A 23861-nucleotide genomic window follows, 5' to 3' on the forward strand; every position below is an offset into this window, starting at 1 on the left:
GGTATTAGCACAGTAGGCGATCACTCAGAGCCTTCAATACAGTGCCAGCACCAGTTTACTCTCCACTTTCCAGTGGAGTTCTTTAAAGTCAGGTCTCATTATGTCAAATAATGAAGGCATAATTAAACCACTGGAGTGGAGATAATTCCCTTGAAAAGAAGCGAGCGCAATCATTAAATTTCATCATCACAGCGTTCTGAGCACATTATGGGAAACTCAAAAAAAAAAGAAAAAGAAAAACAATTGTGGATTTTAAATTTAAAAGGTTCACCTTATCAGTTCCCACTGATTATCCCATTGGAATTCTGTCTGAAGCCACATTAGGCCAAGAAAAGGAAGAAAGAAAGAGAGTCCTCGGGGCAATTTTTCAAAGGTATAAGCTTTATTTAACTGGTAAAATGTCAAGCATGATTTCTCTACATAAATAACAAGCACACGAGTCAACATACATGGCTACATGGGTCTGATGAAATCTCTGGAAGTGACATCAAAATGTCTGGAACAGTGCAGCTGTTAAAAAAAAAGAAAAAAGAGAGAGAGAGAAAGAGACAGAGAGAGAGAGAGAGAGAGAGAGAGAGAGAGAGAGAGAGAGAGAGAGAGGCGGGTAACTCAACTACAGCAGAAGCTTTTGAAGACGAAATTCAAGGGAAACCTACTGTGAGCATACACCCTTCTGCTATGTACAGAACACAAAAACGGAGTCACAGCGAGGGTTCTGTGGGTGAACATGAAGACAGGGTCAAAAAAAAACCCAGCGAAACCCAAAACGGTTCTCCAGTGTTCTTTAAAAACGAATATCCAAAACTGTTCAACTGAATCGTTTAAAAAAAAAATAAGTTCCAATTACTAAAGCGGACGAAGAACAAAACCAAAACCATGTGACGAGAGCTCAAATCCAAGCACTTGGTTTGAGCGTCAGTGAAAATGCATAGAATCTGGCCGTCGAGGAGAAGGTTCAACGCAACGTGCACGTGTGTTTGTGCTTCCACTTTACACTAAGAAGGTTCCTCTGTTCATGCTGCCGACCTCATGTAGCATTGTGACTCTGGACCTGTCAAATTAAAGATCTCCGGTTATATAAGCCTCGCGATGTACAAAGCTTGGTCTAACACCACACCACACACCGATACACACTGTATGATTTACTGAAAGCCAGCCCTCAAGCCCCCAGTAAGCACAATAGCAATGTCATGTTTTCTGCCCGACCCTAAACTCGCCTAAAGCCATTCCGATTACGATCTGCCGCTGAGCAATCAATCGCTCGCCTCCTCTACGAGTCTGTACGCCTGTACTGTAGAATAAATGCTCTGCCTGCCCACTACTAACCTTTCTGATTCATCGCGAATCCGAAATGTCCATATCGCCGGTGGTTCGAAACGAGACCCTATCGTTTTGAACACCGTATTGAGAGATTTAGAGGTGCCACCCTGACTTTTTTCAATGATGGACGCAGTCTTGGTCTTAGTGTTTGCTCTGGGTGTTCTCGGAGTGAGGGACCATTTCAACTCATCTAAAACATCAGACTTCTAAGACTTCGGATGGATAAACAGGTGGAATTTAAGGTTGATGTCTTGGTCTCTCCCTGCTCGGAAAGGTCATGGAGGGTGTTATCCACAGTCACAGAGGGAGTAATTGATTTTGTCCTATTTTTTCCTCTTTTCGAGTGAGTGTTCCTTCAAGGCACAGGAAAATCTGTGGGCCCAAATGTGCACGTGAATGTGTTTAGAGGACTGGGAAAGGGGAAGAGAAACAGAATTCAGTGGAAATGAGAATCCGAATCAGAATAGCCACATTCTTTAGTTCTGTACCTTGATGTCAAATTTTCCTCCAATATCGTAAAAATTAGGCTATGATTCAAATCAGGTTCACGTGTTAACCTTCTTCGCGTCTCCAAACGGAATGACGTTGTACTAAATTCCCTTATAAGACACTAGGGCTAATTTGTCCTAACAGTGGAGTGACTAATAGTTAGCTATTTCACTTTGAAACCTACCCAGTGCATACAAAAACAAGCAAATCCCCCTCTACCCCACTCTACTTTTGATTAAAGTTGCCTTGAACTGATACAGTGTGTTTTTAGAACAGTCAATTTGGTATTTTTCTTGTAGGATCACTTGAGATTTCCTCTCAATAAATTAAACACAGACCAAATTCAGTGCAATTGTACTTGTTTGCTTTTTTTTCCCACCAAGCCTTTTTCCTGGTGCCCTAGGCCTCGCCCACCCACACCACGGTGTTCCCCATGGGTACGTCAGTGATTTCACAGTTGAGCTTGTCCAGGCGTCCGTCCAAGATGAACAGAGAGCTCTGGGAAGGAGTCATGAGGTACTGTCCGAAAAGGCCGCTCCCGGTCATGATGCGGTTTTGCCGGTTCCAGCGCCACTGGGCGGCCGGCGTGGGCTGTTTGAGGCTCTTGATCATTTTAACGTTGCCGGTGCTGAGCTCCACGTACAGGGCGTCCGTCTGCTGGCCTGAGCTGCCGAACACGTTGTACTGGTTGACCTCAGTGAAGGAGGGCATGAAGGCCAGGTCAGAGAGGTGCAGGTTGGTGTGGATGTCGAAGGGTTGCCCGATCTGGCCCCGGACGGAAATGGACTGCAGGCGCATCAGGCCGTCCCGGTCGTCCACACTGACCAGGTAATGTCCATCGGGCGAGACGTAGGGTGTGCCGCTCACATCCCCGTTAGTGCCGATCACACTGTCCGTCACGCTGTCCACGATCACCTGGGGGCGCACGGCTCCCGTGGAGTCCGGCCTGCAGTTGACAAAGAAGTAGCCGCCCAGGTGAGTGTAGGCCAGCGACTGCGGGATGCAGTCGTACTCCCGCAGACTGATGTTCTTCACGTAAGAGGTCGTCTCCAGGTCAATCTTGTGAAGGGCTGGCTCATTCTTATGGAGGATGATTCCAAACCTACAATAGAGAAGGAAATCCTCTGATTACGTTAGGGAGTAACACACAAAACATCTTATATGCAAGTGGCTTTAAAGGTGATTTTAGAAAGACATGCACAAATTCAGAGGGTTAATAACGGTACTTTTCTTGGTTCTGTATAGGTGATTATTTCTGTCTCCAAATGTTTTGGAATTGCTATAAAAATGATAAATTAAGAAGATTCATATGGCAGGTTAAAGAACTGTTATTTTGATGCTTAGGCCACAGATTCATTCAGAATCATTTAGGCAGCAAGCATGTCTGTGCATTTATAAACAGGGAGGTCGCTAGCTCTGTTGACAAAGATACTGAATCTGGGTTTAATTGGAACAAATTCTGGTAAATTGCTTCCGGAGCCATTTAATAGTTAAATGAGCATTTACTGATTCCCAAACCGTACATGTCCTCATCAATACAAAAACTAGTGGTTCTAATAGCTTTTCAGAAGTCTGAAATGACTAGAATTAAAACAAAATTGTAACCAGTTTAGGAACATTGTGTTGGGGCTTGAAGGGTAAAAAGGAGATTTTGTTTAATTATTTTACTTTGCAGATCAATTATTTGATTTTTTTTCCAGTTTCTGAGCCCAGCTTGCAATACTGAAATCTCAAAAGGCTACAGTATGCATGATCAAGAGCCTCAAACAGCCCATGCCGGCCACCCAGTGGCGCTGGAACCGGCAAAACCGCGTCATGACTGGGAGCGGCCTTTTCGGACAGTACCTCATGACTTCTTCCCAGAGCTCTCTGTTCATCTTGGATGGACGCCTGGACAAGCTCAACTGTGAAATCACTGACGTACCCATGAGCCAGGGACTGCTCTAATAAATGACAAAATTGCCTTCCTGTGAGCACCACAACTAAACTATGGGTGTTTTAATGAATCTGTGCATTCTGAAGATCCAACAATTCTGAAATGAATTGGTTTAACTGTAATCTTGGTTGTTGGGGTGCAATGGATAACACCATTACCTGCCAGTGAGCGACCACACCAGGTGGAAGACTGGGGTTCGATTCCTGGTCTGGGTGACTATGCTGTGCTACACCAGTAAGAGTCTTTGGGTAAGACTCCTAACACTATATTGGCCCACCTCTGTGATATGGGTAACCTTGTATGTTGCTCTGGATAAGAGTGTCAGCTAAATGCAATCAATGGATTCCAGTTGTATATGCAAGGTAATTTAGCATAGCCAATTCAACTAATACGAGTTTTTGGACCGAAGGACTGAACCCACAACCCCAGGCCCAAACAGCTGTGCAGCACACGGTGTACCGCTCCACTTTGACATTATTTAAACAGTACATTTAAGCATTTTCCCATCCTTTTCCTTTCTATACACTATATGTCCAAAAGTTTGTGTACACTCATTCCAAAGAGTGCATTTAGCTACTTTAAGCTTCATCCACTGCTGATAAAGATGTTCAAGCAGATAAACATGAACCTGTTGGCACCACAAAGGGGTATAAAGCCCCCCAGCATTGAGCATTGGAACTGTCGACTCCACTGTAATCCAGTGCACTTTAATCACCGTGTGATCACTTTTCTATAGTGTGTTCTTTAAGTTCTAATTTCAAGTCATCCAAGAAAATCTGTTTCAGCTTCAGTAAGTAGTGGATAAAACTCTTTCGGAAAGACCTTCTCCCACAGAGGCCTAAATCTTCCCTCAGGCTTAGTGGACTGCAGTGCAGTGCAGTACCAATAGCTGGCTCTTAGACTATGACCAGTTTCACGGTAAGTCACACTGATCAGAACACAAGCCGAGACAGACCAGGCCTAATGAGGAAGGTGTAGAACTCTCGGTGGGAAGACGAGCTCTACTCTGGAGTTGAGAGTTGCACACAAAATCTTAGCTGGCAATGCCCAGCCCTGTAATGATCTTCCTTTTAAATTTCAAGCTTCCAATCTCATCCACATGCATTACGTGTTGAAAATCCAAAGAAGCACTGGCCATTAGCTATCTCTCAGTCGACAATGAAGAAGACAGAAGGAAAAAGCCAGAGGAGGAAACGTCAGTGGCCGGCAAGCCTCGATTAAATATGAATGCTCTCTGATCAATTCTGTCTCGCACTTCAAACCCTCTGTCATTCAGCTTATTTTCTGCCGCTTTAGAATTGTGCCTGCTGACTGGGCCAGGCTGATACGTGGCATCTGCTCCAAACTGATGGGCACATTATCGTTTGTGATGATGAGCTCCATTGATTGGCTGCTGCTGTTTCTCCATTAGTGGTTTAGACCAGGCCTTTCCTGTCTATTCTGCTGAGCAGGCTGTGCAGTTCTACTCTGTGTCCATTACTGTGAGGGAAAGTCTGACATGCTTGAAACACCTTGTCATATGTTACCTTTATTTGACCCTTTTTCTACCTTACCTTACCTTTTTTTCTATCATGTTAACTTCCCCTATCAATAGCAATGCCCCCAACACTAGGAGGGTGAAGACTAGCACATCCCTCCACCGCCTGTTTTCGAACAGCTGCTGATGCAGTATCGCTAGGCAGCCAGCGCACTTGGAGGAAAGCCCAGTTCCCCAGCTCCGATACAACATTTAACCAACGCCTGGGCTGACCAACATCACACCAAGAGTTATGTAGGGAGGAAGTGCCATTTAGCCCCGGCTGCTGATGGCAAGCGGCATGACCCGGGATACGATCCTTGGGTCATAGTGAAAGCAACTTAGTCCACTTGACCACTAAATTTAATGAAAACAGCCAATAAACCATGATTTTGACTTGGGGCCTGGTTTCAGAAGGGCTTAAAGATCCAAGCTATAAAACATGGTTGATTGTGATTGGTATTTATATGCTTTAATCCTTGAAAAAACAAGTTATGTAATATTCTATGTTGTCACTTTCCTGCAAAAACCTCAGATCTTCATTTTTGCTGTTTTTCACTTTCATTATTTTTGTCTTTTTGAATACCCCCTGAGGAGGGCACCAGTCCATTGCAGGGTACCCCCCCCCCCCCACACACACACACACACATTCACACATATTGGGCAATTGAGCATAGCCAATTCACCTACCATGTGTTTTTGGAAGGAAAACACCTGGAGGAAACCCATGTGAACAACACGCCAAGCCAAACAAAAAGAGACCATAGCAAGGACTGAACCCACAACCCCAGGCCTGTACAGCACACATATTACCTGCTAAGCCATCATGCTGCCCCATTTACAGCATCTATACATTTTCCCCATCCTTGTTTTTCCTCATTGTTACCTAATTTTCCTCCCTGGTTTTAGGTACCCAACCCAGTTAATACTTTCCCCCTTTCACATTACGCTGGGAGAGTGAGGACTGAAACATGCCTCCTCCAAAACATGCAACCATCCTCCTTTTGAACGGTGGCTAACACAACATCACCATTACTGATGCAACATCACCGGGAAACCAACATGCTCAGAGGAAAGTGGCAGGTATCCAGCTTTGAGGCATCAGCTAGCAGATCCCCATGCCGGCTAGCATCAAGAGCAAGCCGTCTACCCACCCTACCACAATACCAAGGGTCAATAGTGCTCTCTTTGGCTCTGGCTGCTGATGGCAGGCAATCTTCGAGTTATAGTCATGGCAGCACCTTAGTCCGCTGGGCCATTCCTCTGTTTTTACCTTAGAATCAAACTGGCTATTTTGTTACTGTGCCTAAGAGGTTGGAAAATCTTCATGTAAAAATGTGAATTATGACACCACAAATAATGTGGCCTTCAGGAAAAATGACACATTGGAAAAGTAAAAAAGCAGAATATGTGCCCTTGAAATGTGCCAACAAAATAGTCAGATTTCAGGATTTTCCCCCAGTTCTGAAGTCCAGCTCTTGGTGGCCCCAGGTAGAAGTGTTCCACGGTGTTCTACCAGGACAGCCGACAGAAGACAGATCTGTTACAGCGTGCTGAGATGCTTTTCTCTGGGGCAATCCCTCAGGCCAACAGCAATCACAGATTCATCTGAATCTCAGCAGCAATGTAGCCGGAGCTCAGCTAAAGCATTGCTCGATCCAGCATCCTAACCTAATGCGATCCGGAGAGATTTCTAAGCAGCACTGCATCCGAGTTTTCCTCCTCCAACTGCCCATAGTTCGGGTTGCAGACGCTATGGCAATAAGGGCCTATAGTTTCTGTGGCCTGAGACTTTTTTTTTCACAGCCCTATAAAGTCCACTGACAATAACGTACAGTATAATAACAGGTCCGCATAAAAGAGCCCAAAGCCGGACTGTCGTTTGCACCTTTGTGTTGTTTTTTTATGACTTGCCGTGAGTTTGTTGTTTTTATGATCCCACTGTAGAGCAATTAATGAAGGTGAATTGCCTTTACAAAACAATGCTATTCTCAGAGTTTGGTGTCAGCCAGCTATTTCTATCACAGAGCAAATAAAGGCCACTTTTCTTTAGTTTTAGATGTTTTCAGGCCTGGTTCAACCAACCCTTTAGACTTAACCCAGCATTCAAAACAGCTTGCTATTCAATTAAACGCAATTGACAGAAAAAAAATAAAAAGGTATGTAGCACAGGCGATAAATGAGTTTGCCACTGGCAAAGATATTGATAAAAGCATGACAGGAGTTCGATGAACTGAACGAATGAGAATTCTGCCGGCCGCTATTTTCTGCCACTATTGGAGGTCTGGGGATGCTGAAATAATTTGGCAAGCTGCCTGAAATTGCACCAGACTACTTCTAGTCCAGAAAAAAAATTAATAAGTGAGACTCTATAAAAAATCGCAAGCTCACTACGGTTCCATGCTTGGCTTACATCATCATTCAGAAGTGATTTAATTCACTCCAACATTCCCAGCAAGCTGTTAGTCCTGAAATACAGTAGTAGGTGAACAGTGGAGAGTTGCAATTAGGATTTAGAGATTTTTGCTAATAATTTGGGACAAATTTGGGCTATTGGGATATTTAATAGTCTTCTGTATTGCAAACACAATCTATCTAAACTCGTAACACACAAACAGCCGTACTGCTTGTGTCTTTTTTGCAGCATATGCTACAAAAGGGAGATCTACAGGTTATTAGATTTAAGTGTTCACTTACTTTTTCTAGCCTGCAGTGTGGATATTTACTCAATGTGCTTCTTATAATATATGAACAGCACAATAATGACTTAAAAATCAGACCACATTTGGTTAGTAATCAATGCAGAAATCCAGGTCATTCCAAAAGGGTTCATTAAATTTTTTTGCTTTATTACAGAAACCTTGGGGAGTTTTTAAGGGTGTAACCATACAAACCTGCATACAGTGTATGTTTGTTTGTAAGTGTACGTGTAAGGTCCCTATCCAATTAAATGCTACTATTCAGTTACAGTATTTTGTTATTTATTACAATATATTTTATAATAACATCCCTGAAACATAAAGTTGTAAGATTTCAGGGTATTTACTCCGAAGTCCAACGCTTGGTGGCCCACGGTAGAAGTGTACTACTAGAACAGCTGCTAAGCAGAAGAATGCTGCTAAAGGGGGATCTACAGGTTATTAGATTCAAGTGTTCACTTACTTTTTCTAGCCTGCAGTGTGGATATTTACTCAATGTGCTTCATAAAAAACACATGACCAGTACAATTGTGACTAAGATAACGATTAGGCCACATTTGATTAGTTATCAATGCAGACATCCAGGCAGTTCCTTAAGTTTTTCTAATTATTTCCTTTACTACAGAACACTTGAGGAGTTTTTAAGGGTGTAACTGTATAAACCTGCGTACACTGTGTGTTTCAATAGTCCCTATCCATTAAAATGCTACTTTTCAGTCACATCTAGTCTTTAACGGACAACAGACTGACTTAATATATCCTGTTATTTATTATTTTATTAAATTATATATTTTCTAAATAAACACAATAACATGTACATGATAATCTGAGGTATCAATAGAACATCTGATTTCCAGTTCGCTGGTTTTACCTAGCTCGTCAGCTCTGGATTTCATTATTCAACAGAGCTTAAATGCATCTTCTTTCATGCGAGGCTGATGTTGTGTGCTTAATCCAGCCTGCTGTTCAGAATGCTGTACAGAATGCCAGGCTGCAGTGACCCCCTCTGTTGCCTTGCACTGCCCTCATTTAACATACGCTGACCAGTAGCACTGAGACATATTAAACCACCAAGGAGGTTCAGGGAGAGGACAGCGCTGCTAAATGTCATCGCACCCGGGCCGTACAAAGCTAAAGTGGACCAAGGCCAGCCAAAACCTCTTGGGCTAACGTGGAAATACAGTATGCTGTTCTATTTGAGAACTTGCTCAAGGCAGTACATTAACTATTTTTGTGAGGTAACATGATCCATAAGGAATGTGCCAGAACCACTAATGGCTTTTTGTATAGGGCTACACAGGCTCATGCGAATTCTTATGAATCTGCAGTGGTGGAAATGGAAATGGGCTGCCGCTTTCAACAGAAATTTATAATCGACTATTTGAAATGAATATGCACTCTTGGTATATCTGACAAAGTGCCAAAATCCAAAATCCAAAATCAATAACAGAGGGCACAGGCACCGAGCCATCATCTGTAGGAAAGTAACTGTACTTTATGATACCTGGCCAACTTCTACTGATGCTCCAGGGGCCACCTCTGCTTTGTCTGCTTTGGTCTGAAATGTAAACTGAATAAGAAAGAACTGGTAGACTGGAAATGCCTACCTCATACTTCACTTCATATTAAGTAAAACATTTAAATACAGCGTAAATATTTATACACCAAACAGCCACAACATTAGTACCACAAAAAACATGAATTATCTTTATCTACACTGGTATCAATCTGTCAAAAGGCAAGTGATCAGTCAATTATTGAAGGTAATAAAGTTGTTGAAAGCTGGAAAAATGGGCAAGTGTAAGGATCTGAGACAGTTTGACAAGAACCAGGCTGTAATGTCTAGACGACTGAGTCGGAACACCTCTAAAACCTCAGACAGACAGGTCCAGTGGTGAACCGACATCACCTAAAGCTTACTAATGCGATCTGTGGAGGCCCCACCTCAAAACTTACAGCACTTTTAGGACCTTTAAGGATCTGCCCCTAACGTCTTGATGCCAGAGACTACCACAGGGGTCTTTAGAGGTTTTGTGAAGTCCATGCCTCGAATGCTCAGATCTGTTGAAGCGGCACAAGGGGGACCTGCTCAATTTTAGGCACGGTGTCATAATGTTAGGGCTGATCGGTGTATGACACACATTTACTTAATTTGATGTCTAGACAGACATAGGGTTGTCACCCAAGCCCATCTTGCAAAATCTTTGCCCATCTTTTGTGTTCTGCTGACTCTATATATATAGTGTATACTGCTTGAGCCCCTTATGATTGCCACTTGGTTTAATTTGTAAACGATTGCTAGACGATCTGTGTTCGTTTACAGAAATCAGATGGAAATTAGATGGAAATTAAATGGAATGAATGTCTTAAATGTCTTGAGTCGCTATCTGATCATTTACTGTACCCATACAGTATGAAGTATATGCTAGAAAAGAAACACATTTGCATGTATGAATGATATGCCTGCTAGTACAAACTTTTTTTGATAACATGTGCAGTTTGAAAAATGTCTCTGCAAAAAGTTTCACCAGTTTCACCAAGAGATGGCTCATTACTTCACATTAGCATGTCGTCAAACGACAGGCAAATAGCCATCTGCCACCAGAGAAGAAGAAGAGGATCAGAGGTACATGCTCAGTAATCTTCAGCCCGGATTTAATCAAATCAAATGAGATTTTACTTTCAGGGCGGCTCTTCTCACACTGTTTACTCAAGGTTTAATCTCACAACTCTTGTCTCCTCAACTGCTAAAGCTACTCCCAAATGCAAGTGACTGTGAATGCATTATGTGGGATATTAGGGCCTAATGTCAATCCTCTAGCATGGTTTACCCTGCTTGAGCTAGTTTGTCTGGACTTAATGGAGCGCAGTGACATAGTGGTTGTAAGTTGAGGAGTATTTCTATGCACTGCTACACATCTATTACTGGCTTATTATTCCATAATTATAGCGAGGTTTCCATGCAAACAAGCTGACTTATTCTTAAGATCTACACTCAAGGTCCTCTTTTGGTTCCGTAAAGAACCAAGAATTTTATATTAGAGATACACGAGTGTGAAGAACTTATAAATTACATAAGTACATCAAGTTATGAACCTTTAAGCCTTTAAAAAGTTCTTATATGCATACATCTCTATTACAAACATGGTGACTAAAGTGGTTTTCCTATGGGCTTGCTCAAATAGCCAGTGTAGAACATTTAGACTGCTGGACTAAACTCTTAGAAGCCTGTAGTTTTTAATACACCAAAAGTGTTGAGCTTTTTATTTATTTTAAAAAATATTAAATTAACATTAGTAACCAACATCAGTGGTTCAGCTCCCACTGCTTCACCCCTACCCACACTGAAGAAAGCTGAAAGATCCTGAGAAATAGCCCTAGGACTGCTATTACTACCACTCTACTACCATGACTACAGAGATTTGAGTAGAGAAAGAAAGGGGATACCAAAAGGCTTCTTGTCTTTAGAGATGCCATCAAATAAACACCTTTGGTTCTCTAAAAGGAAATGATAACCCACAAATAGAGTTATGATATAACTAAAAATTTGGAAAAAGGTCCACGCCCAGACTCCTCTTCTCCATTACTATGGACCCCATACAACCGCTCTTCTCCACTCACATTCTTGACACCATACCTCTCCCCTAGCCTCTCCTTCTGTTTTGGGTCTCAATAGCTTGAAGCTGCCCAGAACTCAAGCCCAAGTTTCACGAGTTCACCATCCTTGCCACAGCCCACAGCAAGCATGGTTCGCAGCAAATGTTCCACCCAATCTGATACTGCCAATTAACCCACCCATTCATAGCTACCTAGGGGAGTAAGAACTTTACACATGTCTGCTCTGATGCATGCATAGCCAGCCTTTTAGAGTGATAAAGGAAAGAGAGTGCTCTCCCAGACTCTGGCTGCTGATGGCAAAGCGGCATGTCTCTGGATTCAAACGCATGACTAACGAGCCATAGTGGCAGGGCAATAGATCGCTGAGCCACTCTGAGCCCCTAAAGAACTTTTGAATGAATGGTTCTTCAAAAAAAGGCTCCATCTATCTGCTCCAACCGTTGTGTAGTGAATGTTCATCTGCCAGCAGTGTTGAGGAGGTTTCTCAACAACCTAATCCATTACAAATGACTAATAATTACCTCTTTCAAACTGTACTCATTAACTGTGTAGGGAAAAAATAAATTCCACTACTTACTACTTTAGTTCTGCATAACTTTCCGAAACCCAAGCAAATGTGTACCGACTGGAAATTACGAGAGAAAACCCACCAGCCTGTTCAGTTTATTTACAGAGAATCAGCCACAGTAAACATCATTTAAATGGTGTGTCACTCTCCCTGACTTTACTCTGAACACACAGCCAGTTTTGCTAATTAAAAGGATTAATGGCTGATGAAATAAAGTCTTGCGGAGCTGTTCCTGAGTCAGGTCTGTTTAAGTGAGGTTGCACATCTCTCTTCCCAGGTATGAGGAACCTTATCGATCACTTTCATTGTAGCATGATTAAATGCTTCCACCGATCACCACAGTGTATACTGTGCTGCTTTTTCATGCTGCCTCATTGCTTATCCTCACAATAAAGGTAGTGCAATGAGCTGTTGCAGATAGGACACACATGCTTAAATGACATACAATGACATGCACAGATAGATGATTAATACACTTCTAACAGAGTATCAGGACACGTCAACAGCAGATCAGTGCAGTAGCAGCAGTGAAGCATCTGAATACACTGAGGTAAACTTCCTGAAGATGTTCTGCTAATGCTTTACTGAAATTCAGTAGATTTACTGATGATCTGCTTCATCAAGTAGACTTACTATCTCCCTTCCATTAAGCAGAACCTAACCCAGCCTTACCCAGACCCTAACCCTCACCCTGGTCCTAATCTCAACCTTAACCTGAAACCTAACCCAGCCTTACCCAGACCCTAACCCTCACCCTGGTCCTAATCTCAACCTTAACCTGAAACCTAACCCAGCCTTACCCAGCCCCTAACCCTCACCCTGGTCCAAATCTCAACCTTAACCTGAAACCTATGCTGGTTTGGTTAGAGTCTAATGTCTAAGAAAGTCTGAATCCTTAATGAAGTCTTAATACTGAATTGAATCACTTAAGTTAATTTAAGGTGAAAAATCTTGCATTTCTTAAATCGTTCATTCCTTAAGTCGTTCATTCCTTAACTGACTATCATTAATCTGTTAATATTCATCAAGATCGCGCAGCTCACACCAAATGCACACCAAAGGCCTCCATATTTCATTTAATCAACTCAGTTCACTCAGTCTGTTTAACTCAATTGAATAAACTCACCTTAACTCAAAATCTGCCAAAAGGTTGATCTAATATAAATTGTTGAGGTAATCTGGTTTAATTAGCTTTAATTAGTTGATCCTAACTTTCTGTAATATTTAAGTTAACTTAATTACTTCATTAGGAAGAGCAGTTAAGTTTTACAGCATGGTTTCACAGTTCTTGAGTGGAGTGACTGTCTAACTGCCTGCTGTTCTTAGGTGCAGGAGATCATAAGTTCAAACCCCTTTAACACCTCAGCCCTCCTTGGTTAGAAATATTAGAATAGGAAGCCCTCCTCCCATGTGAGGGAGGAGTCCTAAGCTGCAGATGGGAATAAACAGTAAACAGATTGAGGGGGAGGAGCCACAGACTGAACTGAATCTTACAGAGTATGTAATCAATGTTAGCTGCAGCTCATTTACTGATGTTCTGGAGGCTTAACTCAATATGTAGAGTTGACCAAACTGAGATCCAGAAGAAAGTTAGGAACTTTTTTTTACAGTGCAATGGAAATGTAATCTGAGCGTCCACTATCCATCATGTGGTCTGGGTATATACCTGTGGTCAGAGTGTCTGGGGCGGAGACTGGGCTCATACCTGATGTGATTGATGATGAGGCTGGAGGGAGGGATGAAGAAGTCGTCGACTCTGTCGAAGCGATGGCCCACCGGCTGAGTGTGGATGGTGTGGTGGGACGCGCTGCCACTGGCCTGGTTAATCACCTGAGGCACAGCAAGAGACCCACATATTCAAGCGTCAGAGAAGAATGTGACATGTTTTCTTCGGACTGGTAATTCACACTGGCACGCTGGCGTCGGTTATGAGAGCTATCATCTCTTCTCTCACACTGATCGGCCTGCGCTGGGGACGTTGTTGCTCAGAGGTTTATTTGGGGCAGTAATTTGAAAGGTACCTCCACAGGGACCCCTGCTATGCTGATTCAATCATGTTACATCATTGTGGATGGCCTGAAAACGTCAGGAAAAATCATTAAGGGACTGACTGAATAATGGGGGAGAGGGAGCAGGAGCTGGTTGGGAACGGTGGCTCTTCCACTTGTGTTGAGAGCAGTCTTTTTTTCTAACAAGGTGTGATGCACTCAAAAGCTGCTGAGTGACAGATTTGAGAGCTGGGAGAAGACCTGGGGATTAGCACACTCCTGAAGTTGTAACATTAAGAGCGGAGGAGGAGGTGCAAGAGAAAATCTTCTACATCCACTTGTCTCAAACTGGCGTACTTGCACCGCCGGGGGTATGCCCAGTGATGTTTAGGGGTGCGACAAAGCATTCTGAAATTTATGCTTCATTTAATTTCATGTAATTTCATTAGCTGCCTGTGCATTTATGCAGGTACATCCCCAAGGCTGATGACACTAATAACTCTGCCACCCTTGCACTCTACTTACCAAGTGCTGAGCTAAAGAGCCTCATTGAAAGAGCTCTGTGCGGGTCTTTGAATACTGAGTTTAATTAAAAGCCACTGCCAGATTTATAGATAGTGTTGCAAGCAGAGTATCCTATCCTGGCGAACTGCACTGTTCGAATGTGAATGCACCTTTGTAACAGTGTACCTTTGTTGTGAAAGGTTTTGGCCTTAAGCATAATAAAAATGACACATATATATATACAACCCAACATATACAACTATATAGCTATATAATGTTTACAAGCACTGTTTACATACATACACTCCTGGTGAAAAGTTTTTGGACATTTAAGCACTTTTTCCAGTTAATAACCTGAAATAGTTCAAAATCCAGTGAACTAAAAACTGACAAATAATGTACACAAGGTACTGTTATCAAGGTCATTGGGTAACAACTTATGCTCGGTTCAGGGTTAAATTTTTTAGGCTGTATAATTTTAATGTGACCTATATCTGACAATCATCTGAGCAGTTCATGCTCCTAAACTGCTGGCAAGGCTTCATGTGCAGTTTCACTCTTCATTCGGCAGCATCACAGGAGCTATCAAGGTGTTTCAGTGGCTAACAGCTGGGCTTATCGCAGAGAATGCGTTCGAGCTCACTGAAAAAAAGGGCATGTTATTCTGCCACAACCACTTCTTTGGTTTGCATCTTTGGTTTATTTAAACTTCGCCTTCAAGCTTTTTTTTATTTTGCTTTGCCGTTGTAGCAGCGCCCTCTTGTGGCCACGTTTCTCCTGAATGCCAGAGCGGTTGTTGCAGTATCTGCCTTCTAATTGTGTTTAAGCAGAGAAATCTCACTATCCCGCCACTGAATACCTCACTACCTCACTTCTGTCCTCTGTTTTCCCTTCTCCTCATTGAATGTTTTGATGAAAAGTTGCCTGAATTCTGGCAATTCTGGCTGTTCACACTAAGCCACAGATTTCAATACCACATATGAAAGTGGTCCAGATCGGAACTGAAAATGCCAGATTTAGTATGTTGTTTGCCATTCACACTGCCACACAGTATTTACACAACATTGCACATTCGGATAGCTAAAAAAAAAAAGACACTTGTACCCAAAAAATGTTCCCAATTTTTCTCCAGTCAATTCCAATCCAACCCACTCGTTAATATTCTTCACCATCGCACGTAATGTTCCCAACACTGGGAGGATGAAGATTAGCACATGCCTCCTCTGGCACATGTGTAACCAGTTACGGGGCAAGCAACACGCTCAGGTAACCAGCTCTGATGTATCAGTGCCAACCAGCATCACACTTAATTGAAAGTGAGGAGAAACAACAAACCCAGAGAGAGCAAGGCCAATTGTGCTCTCTCAGGCTCCGGCTGCTGATTACAAATTACAAATATAGCCGGAATGTGGTGAGGACAGTATTCTATGCCATTAAAAGACTCTTGAAAACTAGGGAAAACTAAATTAGTCTTAGACTTATTAGACTTGTGAATAAAAGACTTGGAGCTATAGGTTTGACTGTGGCAAGTAGTAGCAAGAGCTGCAGTAAGAAAGTCATGGCTAAGATGGGTTACCTGGGCCATGGAGCACTGCCTGTGGACTACTGAATAACTTGGGGGGTGTTCTAAAACTTTTGACCGGTAATGTGATTGTGCATCTATAGAGCTAGACTGGCACCACAGCTGGACATCTCTCATGTCTAAAGGTGCATGAGGGTGTACAACGTTCAGGAAGCAGTGTTCTACAGGGTGGAGCTATTCCAATTGTGGGGTTTTCCTTACCTGGAGAGTCGGGAAGGTCTTTTCCAGATCCCCCCAGCTCAGAATCCACACCTGGTCGTGGGACTTATCATAATGGAGCTTCACTGGAACCCGGTCGGTGTTCACCGTCTGCCAACACCAGAGAAAATGAGAGGAAATCAAGTCAGTTGAGTCCACAAAGGAAGAAATTTGTGGAATCTGATTAACAGCAGATAGCTAATTGATGAACATTCACTCAGTATTTGGATTCGTATTACAGAAAGAAGTCCCTTGATCCCTGCCCAATTCTTGTGGTCTTCAAACTGTTACAGGGTAAAGATTCTCTGGGTATTTTAAATCCTCTTTCCCTGGAAAGTTTGGGGCAACCCTCAGCCCTAACCGAAAGCAAGTATCTCGCTTCCAAAAGAACAGATGGGGGATTTTTGTATGAAGTCAGTGGGTTGAGTTACAGGGCCATATTTGGTAATGGAGCACTGTCACTAACAATTGTTCAGCTACTCTGGGATAATTGCTCTCAGTCTGTAACCATTCCCAGTCACCCGCTGAGGGATCATCCCGTTTTCACTGAGAACTCATTTTCAGCAAAAAAGGACTTTTATTCATGATTCAGGTAAACATACACTACATGGACAAAAGTATTGGGACACCTGCCCATTCATCATTTCTTTCAAATTCTTTCTTTTGTTGGAGGAACTGTCTCTATAGTCCAGGGAAGATTGCTTTCTACCAGATTTTGGAGGGGCATTGCTGTGAGGTTTTGACTGCATTCACTGACAAGAGTGTTAGTGAGGTCAGGATGTTGGATGATTTCCACCCCACCTCATCTTCAACACCCCAACTCATCCCAAAAGCACTGTATGGAGCTCCACCATTCATCATTCCAGAGACCACAGTTCCACTGCTATTCAATGCTGGGGGCTTAATAGTCCTCTAGCCCACGCCTGGCATTAGTCAGCATGGTGCCAATAGATTCATGTGTATCTGCTCCAGATAGACCTATTCTATTGGTACATCCAATACTAGAGAGTACTTCTCTACAGGGGCTAGACGAGCTGTGTGTGTGCATTTGTACATTATGTGTCAGCAATGGGTGCAACTTAAAGTAAGTGAATGCATTTATTAGCAGGGGTGTCCACAAACATTAGGACATACTGATGTAATCCTGCCTCAGTTTGATGACACATAGAGAGGCGGCATGGTACACAGTCAGTCAGGAGGTGGGATTAGATGGTAACTATCCTTTCTTCGAGGGTTTTTTCAGTAGCTTTAATAGTACTAAACCAAAATAGAGGACTGTTTATACTGCTGATTTACGGCCCTGCTTGCAGCCACGCCCATTTCGTGAGACGATGCGAAATGCAAAAAGCCAGTGAGACCAGTGCTTTAGAGATGTAACGGAGAATGGATAGAGTGGTGGGATGAAAAATGACGGGAGTTTGTTGACTCAGGCTTAAGTCTCCATGCATGCAGTCATCGGGGAGAACAGATGTGCACACTGTGCTTCAGTTCCACAACATCTCTGTCGTCCTTCAGAGGATCAAACTGGCACCGTCAGAGACTCTTCTGCACATACACAACTCAGTACTGATGCTCAACCCTGGCCAGTGTTTGCTTTCAACATCCTGCTCTTTATCCACAAAAACTAACATTTTCATATCAGATGAAGAGCCTCGTAAGGGGCGTTCAGTGACGTGTTTCCAAACCTCTTCAAGCATGCTCCTTTTCAATGGTGTTGTTACTGAGCAATGCTCCTCTAGCCTGGACAACATTGAAAAAAACTGCTATATGTCCACATTAAAGTTCTAAACATCATCATCTGAGTTGACAGATTAATACAGAGACTTTGTAGTTTCTCACCCAACATGAACGATAAGCTAGTTTTGGCTGTTTTCAAATGAATCCAGAGCTGCTCAGCATTCATCTAAACATGCCATAGCTGTATTCCCTTTCAAAAATGTCATCTTTTACTAACATTCATGGAATTTGAACAAACAATCTTACGTCTGAATCATGTTACGCAGGTAAGAGAATGTAGATAGGAGTCTTGCCCAAAGACTCTTATTGTTGTAAAGTGCTGGGCTTGCTCAGACGGATGGCAGAACTCCAGTCTGGCATGGGAAAGGCTGTGTTGACCAACAATAGCATCTTCCATGTTTAAAAAGGTAGTAACTTAAAGCTTCTGCAGATGGACGTTGCTGAGGATGGTGGCGCTATGAAATACGTGCAGGTGTGCGAAGAGATTCATAGATTGAGAAGAGGTGGTACAGTGTCTTGTTGGATGGGTGGAAAATGGGTCACAAAGCAGATGTAAATGATTGGCAGAAAGAATTTCCTGTAGACTGGGATTTCTGCCACTGCTGGTAGACCAGTATGACCGTATGCTTCAATAAACCTGCAGATTCAGCTTCTTCCTTCACCCATGGTCTTTGACACACACAAATGAAATTACTCCTTTTTGCCAATCATTAACATCAACAAGTCCTGTTGCACACCCCACAGCTATTTATAGTCCAAATGTCTTTGCGCAACACCATCTGCAGGAGCCTGAAGGCCTGAGCCTAAAACATGCCAGATAACATTTTTGTCGGGGGAGTTTATATTTTTTTTATAGAGAAATATAATGTAAAGATTGCAACTTGACTCTGTGAGTCTTCTAGTGTGCAGTTCTATTGAACAAGCTCTTGAAGTACCCTTGTAGGTTTTGCTCAATACCAAATACAAGAACAATGGACTTGCGTTCTTGGGAAGAAAATCCTTGACAAGATCAAACTCACAACAACACAATGACAGAGAATGCACACATAAGACTCTACATGTGTTGTGTACTTGCTATTGAGCAATAACCCCCTTTGAGCCTGGCTTATTCTATCTGCAAAAGGTTAAAAAAAAATTCTCAAGGTTTGACAGATTGTACTGTTTTTCATTGGTATTACAAAGCTACAGCTGGTTATTTCATTGATATAGCCTCTATATCAGCCACAACAGAGGCAGCAGTAATTCTGATTGAACCTACACCAATCAACCATAACATTTAAACTTTGCCTAATGTAGTGTAGGTCCCCCTTGTGTCGCCAAAACATCTCTGACCTGTTGAGGCATGAACTCCACAAGACCTCTGAAGGCCTCCTGTGGTATCTGGCACCAAGCCACCATGGGTCTTACCAATGAGCCTTGGGTGCCCATGACTGTTGGTTGTGCTTTCTTGGAACACTGACCACGGCATACCAAGTACCACCCTACAAGACTTGCCTGATGTTTTGGAGAAGCTCTAGCCATCAAAATAGGGTCCTTGTCAAAGGGGCTCAAGTCTTTACGCTTAGCCATAATGTGTCCTTGAAATGGTCGTTTATTCGATCTTAGTCATAAACAGTCATATAATTCTTTCTTTTTAAAGAAAACAAGACCACACAAGAAAGCATGCTGAGAGACAGCCCCTGCCTTTCAGTCTCTGCTGGATCAGGTGGCTAATTAGCACCTGATAATTGGAGATAATGAAGCCAAATCTCTAGGTGATGAAATAACGAGCATGCAATTCCAACGAGAGGTCGCCTCTGGAAGCTTGGCCGAGGGAGTAAGAGAGAGAGACAGAGTGAGAGAGAGAGAGACACCCGCTGGCACCAATCAGGGCGTTGGCCGAGAGAGACAGCCAGATTTATCTGCCTGACACATCTGCCAGCTTCCTGACAGCTTCCTCCCAGCCACCCAGGTACTGCCAATGAGTTTCTAGCAGGAAGACACTTGGCAGTACCCTAAAGCCAATGGAGCCAAATCATCTCAGAAGTTGCTGAATTGATTGACATACTGACCTGCTCCTGTTACAGGCTATAAATTACACCCATGGCCACAGTAGCTTTAGCTGTTGCCCCCTCTGAAACCCACCCCCAGTGTGTATTGTCAACATGCTGTCTGGCACAAGAACTATTGAATTTGTGCTCACACTTGCGCCCCATCACAAGATTTGTCAAAAGTTTTCAAACTTTAGGAAACTTTTATCCTTAGGGTTTTGCTTGCGTACTGACAGCCTCTTCAGCCTGATACTTTTATATAAATGGCAAGCTGTACTCTGGTATGGTCTAAGACCTTTCTTTTTTATATTGTCTTGGATATTAGTATTGGTCTTAAAGCCCCTATTGTTGTGATAAACTTACTCTGAACTGGAGAACTGAAAATGAGGCTGTAAATAAGGCTACAGTCTTAGTATTGAACAATACTGAAAGCAGACATTTTTCTAATCAATATGACCCACTCATCAAGAAATGACCAAGAAATACATCTAATGGTACAAGGATGACCCTGACATCCTCTGTCTAGCATCCACTGTCTAGCATCCAATGTCTAGACAACATCATGCTAAATTTAGCTAGGCACTTGCCGCTAGCAGAGACTCTCTCAAGCTTGGAAACCACCCACTTTGCCACTTTAGGCATCAATGGACACAGATGCAAACAGGCACACAGAAAAGACAGCAAATTGATCTTTCAGGCCAGCGCAAACATATCTGAGTGCCAAACAACCACACAAAGGCACAAAGGCTGGAGCTCCCGGCCTACAAAACAAGGGTTTGTCTGTTTTCTGAGGAATGAGGGATGGGAAAAGAAGAAAGCATCAGAGTCCCACAAAGACCATGGAGCAGGCTTGGGAAAGCCAGCCAGACTCTGTTTAATCTCATAAAAGAACGTTATAGTGCTCAATAGTTTGAACATGAACCCTGCGAAACGGATGGATTCTGGAAAAAGAACTGGAGTGGGCATTCTGTATACAAGCTGGTGACCACTTATAAGTTCACCCAAACAAGTTGCTCAGTCTGGCTGAAAGATGTTTCGTGGCTCACACTGGTGCTGAGAATAGAACACAACATGATTACCATGGAAATGAAGCCCCTGCATTTATAAGAATCAGTGCAAATTGCCCTGCATGACACGAGGAATAGAGTTATGGCAGAAACGAGCTCATTAGATGTTCCAATATGTCTGAGAAATATCTGAAAGGATGTGTAGCAACAAGTGTATACTTAAAGTCTCTCAGTACATGAATTATGCAAGGAATGCTGTTTCTAGTATCGGCAGACAACTTTGCACCAAGGCTTCATTAGACAAATCAGAGGAAAAGTCAAAGATCGCTCCCAGTATACTCTTCATGGAAGCAGTTATCACTGATATGCTGGCTTACTTGAACGGCCTTCTGAGACTGGATGTCTACAATCAGCACTCTGTTCAGCAGCGGCTGGGTGGCGTAGATGAACTTATCCTTCACGTTCACAGCCGACGTCCACACACACTTCTGTTTGTCCTCCTCCTCCTCCACTTTTGGACAAACTTCCTCCTTTGAAAAAAACACAAAAAGCCAGACCATGTCATTGTAATTTACCACAAGTTGCAGGCCTCATTGAAAATCAAGGCAAGGAACTTTCTTGTGATGAAAATGAAGCTCTCTGAGTATCTCTGTGAAACATATGGCATACTCTAGGCCTATCTCTCCTTGGTCTCTATGGGTTAAGCTGAAGTGAGCATTAAGGCCTGGGTTGCAATGGGACTAGGAAAGGCCACATGTTCAGATTTTAAATTTGCAGCCCAGTTCTGTGGTTGCACTTTTAAATGAGCTGATATAGCAAGACTGCACTGCAGCATTGGCTATTAGTACTTCCACAAATGACTAGTTACTATATAAAACTAGCAGTAGCAGTTTTAGGCCAAATATATATTATATATAATTATAGAATCACAGATGTTCAGGTAGCACTTATATACTTAGTGAGTTGCAGCTTTACAATTAATCCTTCAGTAAATACGAAACTGCAAGAAGCCTAAGTCTGAATAGCACTGAATTTACCTGTTAGCAATCTGCTGAGGTTAACCTATGTTAGACGAAAACTATGTTCAACTTACTGTTGGTTATATTTACTATGTTTCAGGCTCTTTACATTATGTAAAGGAAATGTGTGATTAAAACCACACACTAAAAGTGCTAAATTGAGGGTTTTTTGGTCTAATCATCTAAGAATTAAACATTTTACCCACCACTAATGACCACCAGGTAATTTAACTGACACTTAGCACAATCTGTGTTACTGATTTGGTCCCCTCCTGACTTGAAAGCAATCCTTCTGCTTTTCCATCTGCTGAGTTAATATAATTACTGAACAACACTCTGCTGCAAATCAGCCCAGTTTCTCCAAGTGGACTCTTTGCCACCCCATGGGTTCAGTATTTGACCTGAGATAACAAGTACCATTGTTTCAAGCTGAGGTTTCAAAGATTAACTCTGAGCCTGATAGCACTTGAGCGACCCGGTTGCCACGGGAGACAGGCACTCCTTCACGCTCCTCTGTAGTCATCAGATGAATGAGTTCTCACCTCTTTAGCAGAGGAGCATTCTGCCCGAGGCCCACAAACCACTCAGTAACACTCCCGTCGTGTCTGCCACCATGGAGACGGAGCTGCCAATGGTCACTGCACTTGCAATTACTCACTGCCTACCTGCATGCTACTGCTCTGGCTAAACGTGTGATAATTGCTTGAAGAAGTCCAGGGTGTCTGTATTCATATAAAGTGGAAATTGGTCACAGAAAGGAGTCATTGTTTCCAGTGCTTTTTAGCAATTAAAAAGCTGCTCCAAATCATATGAGTCAGGGTATTATTAGAGACATTAGACAGGGGTAAAAAGTCTTAGTGCCAGTGATAAAACACAACACTTCAGTTGCCAACATCAATAATAGGGTTTCAGGAGCATTAACTGATTTTCAGTCAAAAATAATATTTTGGCAATGGTGTCAACATGTGTATCAGGTGCCAGAGAAAACAGCACACTGGTTTGGTGCCTTGATGCCTTACTACTTATACAGACAATCTGTTTGGCAAAAACAACACGGAGGAAGCCATGGGTAACAAGAACACTTTGCTGCCAAGAAAACCTCACAACAAGAAGTGTGCTAAATACATTAGAAGTTAACATTGGAAGTGCTTTTCCAAAATGTACAGAATTATTGGGATGCAAATGGGACAAAGTTGGATGCAGGATTAGCGATATTACAGGTCTGTAAACAGCAGCTAATTGTTATTAGCTGCAAGGACTTTTAAGTTCAAGGACACTGTGTCGGTTCATGTTCATTGGTTTAAGTATTCACTTGTGTTTTTGTTCAAAGGCTGGAACATGAAAGACAGATAGTTTAAGTGTTGTGTTTAATGCTTCTTAACTGCTAGAGGTTGTGTTGCTTGAATCTTGACTCATGCTCCTTTAAATAGTACGTCTAAACAGTAGTACTAAATCTAGGTATACTTCTGAGGGTTTATCAATACACCTAAGCAGCAGCTCTGCGTCCTTATCTTCTCACTATACTGCTGCTAACAGTATTGGATATGTGTGCATGTGCATGTGCACATGTACCAAGCAGAGTCAGTAAACACCAAGGTCGTGGACCTATAAGCAGAGTAAAGAAATGCTGTTGTAAGGCTCCTTTAATGT

The 23861-nt window shown here is 42.6% G+C and overlaps 1 protein-coding gene across 3 annotated transcripts in view; it reads right to left on the reverse strand.

Moving 5' to 3' along the window:
* Positions 1–361: 361 nt before the first annotated feature.
* fstl5 (follistatin-like 5) overlaps positions 362–23861 on the reverse strand; it is a 178200-nt gene continuing 154700 nt past the window's right edge. For all 3 annotated transcript variants that reach the window (XM_072664010.1, XM_072664009.1, XM_072664008.1), the window contains exons 13-16: positions 21570–21722; positions 16422–16529; positions 13852–13976; positions 362–2911 (exon numbers count right to left, since the gene is read on the reverse strand). In XM_072664010.1, the coding sequence (XP_072520111.1) occupies positions 2209–2911; positions 13852–13976; positions 16422–16529; positions 21570–21722 (1089 nt within the window). In that variant the 3' untranslated portion in view covers positions 362–2208. The remainder of the gene's footprint in view (positions 2912–13851; positions 13977–16421; positions 16530–21569; positions 21723–23861) is intronic.

The sequence above is a fragment of the Salminus brasiliensis genome, chromosome 19 (assembly GCF_030463535.1).
Source record: "Salminus brasiliensis chromosome 19, fSalBra1.hap2, whole genome shotgun sequence".
Taxonomy (NCBI): Eukaryota; Metazoa; Chordata; class Actinopteri; order Characiformes; family Bryconidae; genus Salminus; species Salminus brasiliensis.